At 43.9% G+C, this 12,402-nt stretch overlaps 1 protein-coding gene and 1 long non-coding RNA gene across 2 annotated transcripts in view; one reads left to right on the plus strand and one right to left on the minus strand.

Moving 5' to 3' along the window:
- Nucleotides 1-2,507: 2,507 nt before the first annotated feature.
- On the minus strand, nt 2,508-3,049 carry LOC129649933 (interferon omega-1-like). The gene has a single exon (XM_055577926.1). The coding sequence runs from the start codon at nt 2,979-2,981 to the stop codon at nt 2,508-2,510; it is 474 nt and encodes a 157-aa protein (XP_055433901.1). The 5' UTR covers nt 2,982-3,049.
- Nucleotides 3,050-7,236: 4,187 nt separating this feature from the next.
- The window catches only part of LOC129649935 (uncharacterized), a 32,534-nt gene continuing 27,368 nt past the window's right edge, over nt 7,237-12,402 (plus strand). The window contains exons 1-2 of the long non-coding RNA XR_008713437.1: nt 7,237-7,350; nt 9,061-9,146. This is a non-coding gene — a long non-coding RNA (uncharacterized LOC129649935). The remainder of the gene's footprint in view (nt 7,351-9,060; nt 9,147-12,402) is intronic.

The following is a 12,402-nucleotide window of genomic DNA, read 5'->3' on the forward strand; positions in this document are numbered from 1 at the left end:
TCCTGAAGGCAATTAGGCCTGAATATGCACTGGAAGGACTGATGCTAAAATTCCAATTCTTTGGCCACCTGATGCGAAGAACTGATTCATTGGAAAAGACCCTGATGCTGGAAATGATTGCAGGCAGGAGCAGAAGGGGACAACAGAGGATAAGATGGTTGGACGGCATCACTGACTCGATGGACATGAGTTTAAGCAAGCTCCAGGAGTTGGTCATGGACAGGGAAGCCTGGTGTGCTGCAGTTCAGGGGTCATAAAGGGTCACCAATGACTGAACGATTAAACAGCTGAGGTCATGACAGAAAAGAACATGCTGGATGTCATACACAAAGCCATGTATCTGAACTCAAACTCTCCCTGATGCTCATAGCTCACAGCAATGAGCAGGCAGTTTACCACAATACTCTTTGGTGGATCTTTACCGACATGGCAATTACTACTACATTGACCTGAGATACTTCAGAGACTCCTCACAAGGAATGATGAATGATCATTTCCATTTTATTCCATTGCATGGCTGGTGAGCTTCATTTTAGTTTGGTTTCCAGTTTTTGACATGTAATAATTAAAGCCTTACAACAGGTTGAAAATCTAGAGTTTGGATCTGAATCCCTGGTCTCCTTATTTTGCCTACTAACCTGCTCATTCTTTTTTGCTCAGTGTGTGTGACTATTTTCTTCCTTCTACATGCCAAGCATGTAGACTTTAAAGACCTTTATGTTCTGAATGGTTAGGACCCCACCAAAGTCATATCATGAGGTCATAAACCCCAAAGTAATGATATCAGGTGACAGACCTTTTGGGAAGTGATTAGGGTGTGAGGATGGAGGCCTCACAGAAGGAAATAGTGCCCTTATAAAAGAGGTGGATAAAAACTAGTCCCTCTCCTGCCCTATGATGATATGAGAGAACTCTGCAGTTTAAGACCTGAAGCAGGCTCTGACCACGACTGGACCAAGCTGACACACAGTTCTTGGATATCCAGACTCGAGAACTAACTTTGAGTAATACATTTCTGGTCTTTGCAAACTACCCAGTCTATGCTATTCTGTTGAAGAAGCTTGAATAGTAAGATATTACATGCCCTGTTTTATCCTCAGAATACCTCCAGAGTCTGTAAAATTTCTGAAGGGAGAGAAATTATCTTACTGAACACCATTTCCTAGATGTCTAGTCTGGGCTGTAACATTTCTTGAGCTCAATCAATATTCAAGTAACATCAGTTCACAAGGATGGTAATGATAGGAGAAACGATAAACCCAGTATCTATGAGATATATATGATGTGAGAACACAATGATTTAGAGATTCTTCATGTTTCTACAAGGGAAGATGTGATGAAATATTGTGTGAGATACTTTTTAAAGATCATTTGCAGAAATATTTTCTTCAAGTTTGCATTTTCAATATTTGGAAGGTATGGTGAGTGGAGGACTCAGTGTCCACTTTTCGTTCAGTGATTCTCAAGTGCTTGTAACGGGCTGCCTGATCACTCTTTCCTTGTCTCCCTCAGGCAGTAAGGAAACACTTTGTCTACACTTGTAGATGTTTTCCTCATTGGCCTATGCCTTTGGGAGTCAACCTGAATGCTTCTTTCAAATAGTCTATGATCCTGTGAACTCTGAGTGACAGCTCTGTCATCTTCCCCAAGCTGAAACTGTGAAATAAGAGTTTAAATCAGACTGTGTGCAAGCAAGAACATTGGTTTTCCCCTTGCACACCCACCCAGAGCTCCATTAGGACAAATAGTGCAAAAATGAAAAAATGGTCTTGTGCACTGAACTTGTCTCCTTCTATCTTAATCATCCAATTATTTCCAAATTTCCTTGCAGTGAGACTCCCATGAGGATAAGTCCGGGCCGGGTAATGTGAGCAGAAGTGCTGTTACCCCCATGTAGTCCTGGCCCTTGGAAACACCCCATGTGATCCACTAATCTTTTCCCTTTGCCTTCAAGGAGAATAGACTCAAGCACTACAGACAAAATAGAAGTCACGTGTTAATGATGGAAAAATTGCAAAACAAGGGGACCCATTTCCCTGACTCACTTTTTGGAGAAGAGCAAACTAGAAGATTCACTTGATCAAGAAGGCCTGTATTGTGCTCTTCAAAGAAGGAAAGAACGGTTTCCATTAGAATCAAATTCCTGACACTTTTCTGTTTACCTCTTACAGAGGCTAAACATTAGGTTAACTGACAAATACCTTTAACAACATACTCTCCTAAAAACTTCCATAAAAAAGTAAACTTCAGATGTTGAAAATAGTAAATACCCCCAAATACATAAAGATCTTTTACATTGTTATAAAATCGTTTATTTAAGAAAAGAGACTTTGTTTTTATGTCTAAATGTTTTTGTAAAACTATGATTTTTATTTCAGATATTTTTCAGCTTGTAAGCAAACAGAAGTCCAGAGCACTTTGGAGAGTTAAGAAAACAAAATCTGATTGAGTAGAGAGTTGTCACAAGTATAATTTTCATTGTATCTGTTGACTTTTCTTGAGGATTCTTACATGAGGGAAAGGCACTTTTCAATTTCCACTCTGACAATCTCCCAGGCACAGGGGCTGTATTCCTTTCCCTTCAGGTAGAAATGGATTCCTCGGAAATACTCCCGGACAGTAATTTCCAAATCGGGAAAATCCAGAGTCACTTCTTCCAGCTGTTCCAGGCTCTGACCCAGGCTGGAGAGTAGTTTGTCGAGGAGGGTGCTGTTCCAAGTAGCATAGCTACTCTCCAAGGTAAAGAGGTTGAAGATCTGCTGGAGCATCAGTTGGTGATAACAGTTGCCTTGAGTCATCTGGATTGGGCTGATATTCTCTCTTCTCCAAGGAAACTTGAAGTCATGTCTGTGCTCTAGGCATGACTGGGAGGGAATCGTTTTCATCTGTCTCAAATGTATGAAGATTTCTTTTTTGTCAAGAGGACAAGCAGGGATGGAGCAGAGCATCACTCCTGCCACTAGCAAATAGATCTTGGCCATAGGGAGTTTCCGTGATTCACTGGAAGGCCAATAGGGGGCGCGCGGACACCACTAATCAATGAGCGAAAGGTTTCTTGGCCAGGTTCTGGGAGAGCGCTTCTCTAGGAGGCCGCAAGAGGGCGGAGGATGTCTTCTTATCGGTTTTATTAGGAAGTTTGCGAGTTCTGAGACTTCGTTTCAGCGGGTTTGGCAGCCAAAGAGGAAGAGAGTCGCTGCTCAGAGACCAAGCTGGTGCTGCTTTAATAGTGCACTAAGAGACTTTCAGCAGCAAGAAACTTTCGTTTCCGAACCCTCGCCAGAGACATTTTTGTGCCCGGAACCTTGCGTCTTCTGCTTTCCCCTGAGGGTTTTTTTGTGCTTTCTTTTCGCCCAGAAACTTGAGCGAGGCCATTTTTACAAAGGTCTTTCTTTCATGATGACTCAGAGGGTAAAGAATTGGCCTGCAATGTGGGAGACCTGGGTTCGATCCCTGGGTTGCGAAGGTCCCCTGGAGCAAGAAATAGCACCCACTCCAGCCTTCTTGCCTGGGGAATCCATGGAGATTTCAGAGTCGGACAGAACTGAGCAACTTGGCACGTCGTTACAAAAAAAATACTTTTACTAAGAGGTTTGAGGCAGAGAAACAGAGCGAGTTAGGGCCAGTTTTACAGATTCCGGCTCGTTTCTGGCGCGATGAAAGGGCAGCTCAGGGAATGGGGAACTTGGCGGCGGCGATAGGACTGGACCGTGTTGGGGACGCCCTGGAGGTGAGTCGGAGCGCGGTCCCCACCGGGGCCGAGGACAGGGGAGCTGTGCGCCCCTGGAGATGCTTTGGGACTTTCAGGGTGTCTTTTAAGGTATCGGCCTTGAGGTGGGGGAGTAAGTATTAATTAACTGAAAAGTAGGACTATTAAAACACAGCACTGTATTTTTATGTGTATGAATTTATTAATATTTAGATACAATTAATACTAATTGTATTTAACTTGTTTAAAATGTTTATATTTTAAAATATTTTAATGAATATATTTAAATATTTGCTATATGGTATTAAGCAATCGTGAACCGTGAACTTCCAGATGCGTAAGCTGGTTTTAGAAAAGGCAGAGGAACCAGAGATCAAATCGCCAACATCTGCTGGATCATCGAAAAAGCAAGAGAGTTCCAGAAAAACATCTATTTCTGCTTTATTGACTATTCCAAAGCCTTTGACTGTGTGGATCACAATAAACTGTGGAAAATTCTGAAAGAGATGGGAATACCAGACCACCTGACCTGCCTCTTGAGAAACCTATATGCAGGTCAGGAAGCAACAGTTAGAACTGGACATGGAACAACAGACTGGTTCCAAATAGGAAAAGGAGTCCATCAAGGCTGTATATTGTCACCCTGCTTATTTCACTTATATGCAGAGTACATTATGAGAAACTCTGGGCTGGAAGAAGCACAAGCTGAAATCAAGATTGCCGGGAGAAATATCAATAACCTCAGATATGCAGATGACACCACCCTTATGGCAAAAAGTGAAGAGGAACTAAAAAGCCTCTTAATGAAAGTGAAAGTGGAGAGTGAAAAAGTTGGCTTAAAGCTCAACATTCAGAAAACGAAGATCATCCATCTGGTACCATCACTTCATGGGAAATAGATGGGGAGACAGTGGAAACAGTGTCAGACTTTATTTTGGGGGGCTTCAAAATCACTGCAGATGGTGATTGCAGCCATGAAATTAAAAGATGCTTACTCCTTGGAAGGAAAGTTATGACCAACCTAGACAGCATATTGGAAAGCAGAGACATTACTTTGCCAACAAAGGTCCGTGTAGTCAAGGGTATGGTTTTTCCAGTGGTCATGTATGGATGTGAGAGTTGGACTGTGAAGAAAGCTGAGCACCGAAGAATTGATGCTTTTGAACTGTGGTGTTGGAGAAGACTCTTGAGAGTCCCTTGGACTGCAAGGAGATCCAACCAGTCCATTCTAAAGGAGATCAGTCCTGGGTGTTCTTTGGAAGGACTGATGCTAAAGCTGAAACTCCAGTACTTTGGCCACCTCATGTGAAGAGTTGACTCATTGGAAAAGACTCTGATGCTGGGAGGGATCGGGGGCAGGAGGAAAAGGGGACAACAGAGGATGAGATAGCTGGATGACATCACCGACTCGATGGACGTGAGTCTGAGTGAACTCTGGGAGCTGGTGATGGACAGGGAGGCCTGGCGTGCTTGGATTCATGGGGTAGCAACGAGTCGGACACGACTGAGCGACTGAACTGAACTGAACTGACTGACATTTCATACTTAAGAAAAGTCCTTTCTTAGATTACCCCAATACTAACCCAAGAAATAGCTTTAGAAGTCCTGTTGCCTTCTTCCCTGGAAAGTATAGGAATGTCCTGTTTCTTGTCATCCTCTCCCCTGTCTCGTTGTATAACCGATATCCTGATCTCTTTAACCCTTAAAAAAAACTTTGTCTTAAAATAATATTACCAGAGGTGGTCTGAGACTAACTGAGGATGAGGTAAGGGACAGTTTATCTCATTTGTATTCTTCACAGAGCAGCCATGGTTTTTTGTTGTTGTTGTTGTTTGTTTGTTTTGTTTTTTGTGGGTTTTTTTTTGTTGTTGTTGTTTTTTTACAATTTTCTGAGGTGCTGGTTCTCTGCAAAAGGATTCAAGTGCTGTAAGATTTTTTTCCAGAATGTTCCAGGCACTTCTCTAAGACTGGAATCTTGGGCTCTGGTTCTTCACAATCCTATGGGCAGCCTCCTCTCCTAGAGTTTGCACTGCACTCAACATGCAGACCCCTGACAGTGTTTAGGGCCTTACAGTCAGAGCTTTTCCTGGTTGAACTGAGAATGGACTAAAGACATTACTATTGGTTATATTGATATGAAAGGCTACTATCATTCATTAAGTTCAGATTCTTGGCCTGTAATTTGCAAACTTTATATTTGATGAACATGATATCCTCTGTGACCACTACTGAAGTTGTCTTGGTTTTTTAGAAGAGGAAGTGAAAGTTTGATGTCAATTACACTCAGGAGCCCCAGAGTGTCTGAAAGTAGAGCTTTCTGCTGCTCCCAGTCCCTCCTCTTCATCAGCTTTGAGTACTGGCCCTCAGATGCTCTGACCTCCTTCTGCCTCATTCCTCTCATCCTGCCTCCGATGTCCTTGCCCCTGCTCCCAGGAGGGCAGCCACCATCCCTGCCTGACTGTCCTGGAATCCACATGGTCAGATATTTATACAGTCAGCACACTTTGGTGACAGAATGAAGAGAATTGTATGAATTAACCCATGTTCAATATTATGCAACTATTATCTGTAGACCATCAGAAAATGAGAGCTATGGTCCTGTAAATAATTGTGGAAGAATTCAAACCTTATATATTAGATCTTTAAAAGGAAATACAGAGAGTTGTGGCTAGATATATTTTGGTGCGGAAACTCCAGTACTTTGGCCACCTCATGCCAAGAGTTGACTCATTGGAAAAGCCTCTGATGCTGGGAGGGATTGGGGGCAGGAGGAAAAAGGGACGACAGAGGATGAGATGGCTGGATGGAATCACTGACTCTATGGAAGTGAGTCTGAGTGAACTCTGGGAGTTGGTGATGGACAGGGAGGCCTGGCGTGCTGCGATTCATGGGGTCGAGAAGAGTCGGACACGACTGAGCGAAACTGAACTGAAAAACTGTCAAAAATAGAGTACAGGGTCACACCTGTTAAGTTTTCTTATTAGACTTAAATAAGAGAGTTAGATTGAGCTTTGGGTTTTATTTCAACCTGAGTTGACTCATTCAGATGCATACATCCTGTGGGACTGAGACTTTTCCATGAGTGCATTTCATTTCCAGTGTAATAACACAAAAGAAGCATCGAAGTTGTGACATTCTCTGATGCCAGAAATAGACAAGGAAAGTTTTTAGGTGGAAACAAAAATGAGAAAAGTGTCAAAAATGACAATTCTGGCCTAATTAAGCATCTCATTTGCAGGAAGTTCCTCAGAGCAGCTGGATAAATATGCAGCATAATCAACTCCCCCGGGGGGTGGGGGCTGCCAACCCCTTCACTGATGACAACAAGAATGATGTTCTCCAGCCCTGGAGAATGGTGATCATCACCATTGCCGTCCTCTGAGAGACCAGGAATCCCCAAACTCAGCGCTTTAGTGAAATTGAGTCGCAGGCATACAACTCAACAGGGCTCTCAAAGCTGCCCTCGCTGCGCCCCAGCGGCCGGGAGGGGGCGCCCGAACTCGCCATAACGCACTGACGACAGCGCCCACCCCGCGCGACCCGCCTCCAGCGCGGCGAACTGGAGCGCCTGATCCACCCGGAGATCCCGGGAGCCCGGGAGAGGCGCCGCCGGGGCTCAGGGAGCGCGTGGGGCCGTGGGAGCCGTGAGTAAACTTCCTTTTCCCACCCGACTGCCCAGGGGAACTTTGCCGCGGCTTCGCTCAGAGCCTTGCATTTTCTGCCCCTGCCTCTGCGTCCACCCTCCCCTTCCTGGGAGGAGATTTTGGCCAGAGCGGTTTACACCGGTGCCCGTTTATGCTACGATTGACGGCTGGAAATCAGAGCATGTTGTGATGTGTTTTCAGATTAAGGATTATTTCTGGAAGAAAGTGGAAAGACATCTCTAATCTGGAGATGAATATTATTACAATGATTTTATTAAATTTTAATGATTAATTTGGCTTCCCTGGTAGCTCAGCGGTAAAGAGTCTGCCTGCAATGCAGAAGACCCGGATTCTATCTCTGGGTTGGGAAGTTCCCCTGGAGAAGGGAATGGCTACCCTTTCCAGTATTCTTGACTGGACAGTCCCATGGACAGAAGAGCCTGGTGGGCTGCAGTCCATGGGGTCGCAAACAGCTGGACAGGACTGAGAGACTAACACTTTCACTTTTGGGCTTCCCTGGTAACTCACAAAGAATCCTACAGCGTTATAGTAGTTAAAAAGTATTGAAACGTGTGTGTATTAAAATTCAGATTATTTTAACTTTAAACATTTTATTTATACCCAAACCAGAATTTGTTATAATTTACTGACCCTTTGAAGACAAATTGAACCATAATTTTGTCAGAATTCAGTTCAGTTGCTCAGTTCTGTCCGACTCTGTGCAACCCCATGAATCGCAGCACGCCAGGCCTCCCTGTCCATCACCAACTCCCGGAGTTCACCCAGACTCACGTCCATCGAGTCGGTGATGCCATCCAGCTATCTCATCCTCTGTTGACCCCTTTTCCTCCTGCCCCCAATCCCTCCCAGCATCAGAGTCTTTTCCAATGAGTCAACTCTTCTCATGAGGTGGCCAAAGTACTGGAGTTTCAGTTTTAGCATCAGTCCTTCCAATGAACACCCAGGACTGATCTCCTTTAGAATGGACTGGTTGGATTTCCTTGCAGTCCAAGGGACTCTCAAGAGTCTTCTCCAACACCACAGTTCAAAAGCATCAATTCTTTGGCGCTCAGCTTTCTTCACAGTCCAACTCACATCCATACATGACCACTGGAAAAACCATAGCCTTGACTAGACGGACCTTTGTTGGCAAAGTAATGTCTCTGCTTTTGAATATACTGTCTAGGTTGGTCATAACTTTCCTTCCAAGGAGTAAGCGTCTTTTAATTTCATGGCTGCAATCACCATCTGCAGTGATTTTGGAGCCCAGAAAAATAAAGTCTGACACTGTTTCCACTGTTTCCCCATCTATTTCCCATGAAGTGATGGTACCAGATGCCATGATGTTAGTTTTCTGAATGTTGAGCTTTAAGCCAACTTTTCACCTTTCACTTTCAACAAGAGGCTTTTTAGTTCCTCTTCACTTTCGAATTACTTCTTTGCTTATCTCACTTTCATTCAAGAGAATTATCTTAATTTAATTTAGGTTGCTGAAAGTTTTGGAGAGACAGCATATGAATTTCTTTTAAGCAGTATTCTTTTCTCCATCTCATCCATAATGCATTTCCAAATTATAGGACACATTTTTCTTGTTCCCTAGTTGAAATTACAATTCTATGGCAGTCCAATGTTTTGATATCTTTCTTTGACAACAGTGATCACCATCTTGTTGGCACATTTTTATGGGGCTGTCTCATTCTCTTTTGACAGGGTCAAAATTTTCATCAAGTTCTTCTGTATGCATTGAGACTGAAAAGTGATGAAAACTTTTCATTATAAAAGCTTCAGTATCTCAGGTAAACACATAACACCACTTTTTACCAATGTTATGTGAAAAGTGTCCATATATTTAACAAGCACATTTAGATTTCTTTGGTGAGTAGTATATAGAATACATGAAATTTGTCACAATTTAACTTTGTGCCACAAGCCCCTCCCAGCACCCCCTCCCCACCACTCGTACACCTCTTAGACTTTTTAAGTTGTGGGGCCAGATCTTGTCTTTATTTATAATTTTTATATATTGTTCATCAAAACTTTTATTATTAATTTCAATTTTTTTAAATATTGCACTAATTTATATTTTTTCCACATTACTAAGTCACTTGTCACCCCCTCTCTGTATTTGAGGCAACTTTCTAAGTTGCCTAAACCTAATCCCAACACTGGGAGGAATTTTTGATGTGAAGTGTTGTGAAAATTATGTCTGAAAATCTGGAAACATCCCCTTCTCCCATCCCTTACTGTATTTTTTCCTTACAAGTTATCTTTGTCTTTATAATATTGATTTACCTATACTGTCACCAGAGGTAGTCTGAAGTTCAGTGAAATCAACATTGGAATTATTTGTATCATTTATTTATACATTTCATAGAGTAGTTTTGATCTGCCAAACAACTTGCTGAGATTTAGGGGCTCCAGAAAAAGCTTCAAGCATGCTGTGCGATTTCTTCTCTGTGCTAGACATAGCCTTAGCATCGGAGCCTGGGCACTGCTCCTTCATATGCCTGCAGACATCCCTTTGTCCAGGAGCCCCCATCAGAGATGCTAACTTCTCTGATCCTTAAGTTTAAAAACATCTGAAAAAAGCATCAGGTAGCCAGTTAAACTATATTACACCCCAAATATAAAATTAAGACAATCTATGTGAACGTCCCTGAAAAGATTTCCATGATAAATATATAGAAATAAACTGTACAGTGATACCTTTGGTATAATTATATAAAAGCATATCCAAAAAGAATATTGATCCTATAGAGACAGTTTGAGATGCCAACCCCTCAACTTTAGTGGACAGGGGCCTTGTTGAGGTCTCCCTGGGCCAGTCTTGATATTTCCATGGCACTGGGACTCGGGGGCATGGGGTTGGGAGATTCTGGACAGTGTTATTTGCCAAGTCTATGTGGCAACTCTACCAGGCCAGGCCTTAAATTTGTGTAAAGTGCTTGCCTATTTATTCTGTTCTTCACGACTACATTATTAGGATATATGAATATTCTCCAGTTAGTAGATGAGATTTGGGAATTGTATGCAGTTTTCCGTGTTAAATATCATTATCATGGTTATCTCCATGGACCTGCAGCAGAGAAGGGAGGTGCCTGCTCCAGCAGGCCCAGACCACAAGCAGCCCTTTGAAGAAGGCTGCTTCTGTGCTGAGGCTGAGGCTGAGCACAGGGGTGCTGAGGTTCCAAGGCTTCCCCTGGGTGGAGTGGCTTCAGAGGCCACAGAGTTGAGCCCTGGCTACAGAGCTGTGATAGAGGAACTGAGAGCAGCAGCCCCCTGACTGGGGCACCGCAGGCTTCCCCACGTGTCCAGAGAGCTGTGCCTGAACCTCATCTATAAGGCCGAGTCTCCAGTACTTGTCTTCCAGAAGCCACAGAGGCAGAGCATGGTTCCTGAGGAGAAAGCCGTGGTGGCCTCTGGGAGACAGCCTGAGGGAGCATCCCTCAGAGTCCGGTCCTTTCTGGGGGCTCTGTCCCAGGACATGCTGTGGGGGCCCTCCCTCCAGCCAGCCCCCTCATTCCTCATTAATTTCCCAAATGCCTCTGGAGTACCAAGTAAATCCTAAGCGCCTGACACTGGTAATAGAGCAGTGATGCATATTCTGGAAGAAAATAGATAATTCAGCTAGAAGTCACAACATAGACAAAATGTACATGCCTGGGGCAATAAAAGCACCTTCCCAGCTGGAAACTCAAAGAAGGACTGCAGTCTGGGAAACTTCTATCACTCTAACGGAAAGAGAATGGAGAAGAAAGGTGGTAAATGTTTTTGACTTTGGTGACAAAAAAGTTCTCTTCTAGTGGCTTTTACTTCCTTTATGAAGTGGCATCCAGCACATCTGAGATTGGAGGGATGGAAGTTTGTCAAAGAGGAGAACGTTTGAAATCGTTTGTGAAGAATAAGAGAGTTGATGGTGGAACCAATGATAGAAGCTCCAAAAAACCAGGGAGTCTTATCACCGTGTTCACTTATGTAGCCTAGGCGCACCTGTGTGTGCTCGCTGCATCATGCCTCACTCTCTGTGACCCGTGGACTGTAGCCCACCAGGCTCCTCTGTCCATGGGATTTTGCAGGTAAGAATACTGGAGTGGGTTGCTTCTCCAGGGGGTCTTCCTGACCCAGGGATGGAACCCACATCTTCTGCATTGGCAGGTGGATTCTTCACCACTACACCATCTGGGAAGCCTTCAGTGCACACAGAAGGAACTTACCAAAGATATAGGGTGAATGAAATTATGAATTCCATGTAGTACTGGAGAGGCCCATTAGTCATCGACCATAGAACTATGGTAGCATGATATACTCATTTGCCTGATTTTATCTAATAGGTCTCCACCGCGTACCTGAGGTCAGGTGTGGAAGAGGCAGAGGGTTTGACTTCTGCCAGACAGGAGTGATGACACATGGGTGACGTGAGGGCCTGAAAAATGTTGCTCAACTGATGGACCAGGAAGTCCACTCTGTTAATTTCCAGGAGCTGCCATAACAAAATGCCACAGTCTGGGTGGCTTAGACAACAGAGAATTATTTTCTCACAGTTCTGGAGGCTAGAAATCCGAGATTGAGGCGTAGGCAGATTTGGTTTCTCTGGAGGCCTCTCTTCCTGGCTTGCAGATGGCTGCCTTCTTGCTGTGTCCTCACATGGCCTTTTCTCTGTGTGTGCCCATCCCTGGTCTCTCCTCCTTTTATGGGGACACCAGGGAGACACCAGGTGGTCCAGTTGTTAGGACTCTGCACTTCCACTTCAAGGGGCATGGGTTCAGTCCTGGTAGGGGAACTAAGATCCAGCAGGGGTGGGAAGGAGGTGGGGAGATACTAGTCATATTGGATTAGGACCCCACCCTAAGGGTCTCATTTTAACTTAATCACCTCTTTAAAGGCCTTACCTCCAAATCCCATTGCATTCTTAGGTACTGGATGTTGAGACTTTAATAAACAAATGTGTATGGAGTACACATTTCAGCCCATAACATCTACGTGGAGAGAGAGAACAGATCAGAGGCTGGTGATGAAGAAGAAACTAAAGACCCACAGACTAATTCCTTAACT

Source organism: Bubalus kerabau, chromosome 4 (assembly GCF_029407905.1).
Source record: "Bubalus kerabau isolate K-KA32 ecotype Philippines breed swamp buffalo chromosome 4, PCC_UOA_SB_1v2, whole genome shotgun sequence".
Taxonomy (NCBI): Eukaryota; Metazoa; Chordata; class Mammalia; order Artiodactyla; family Bovidae; genus Bubalus; species Bubalus kerabau.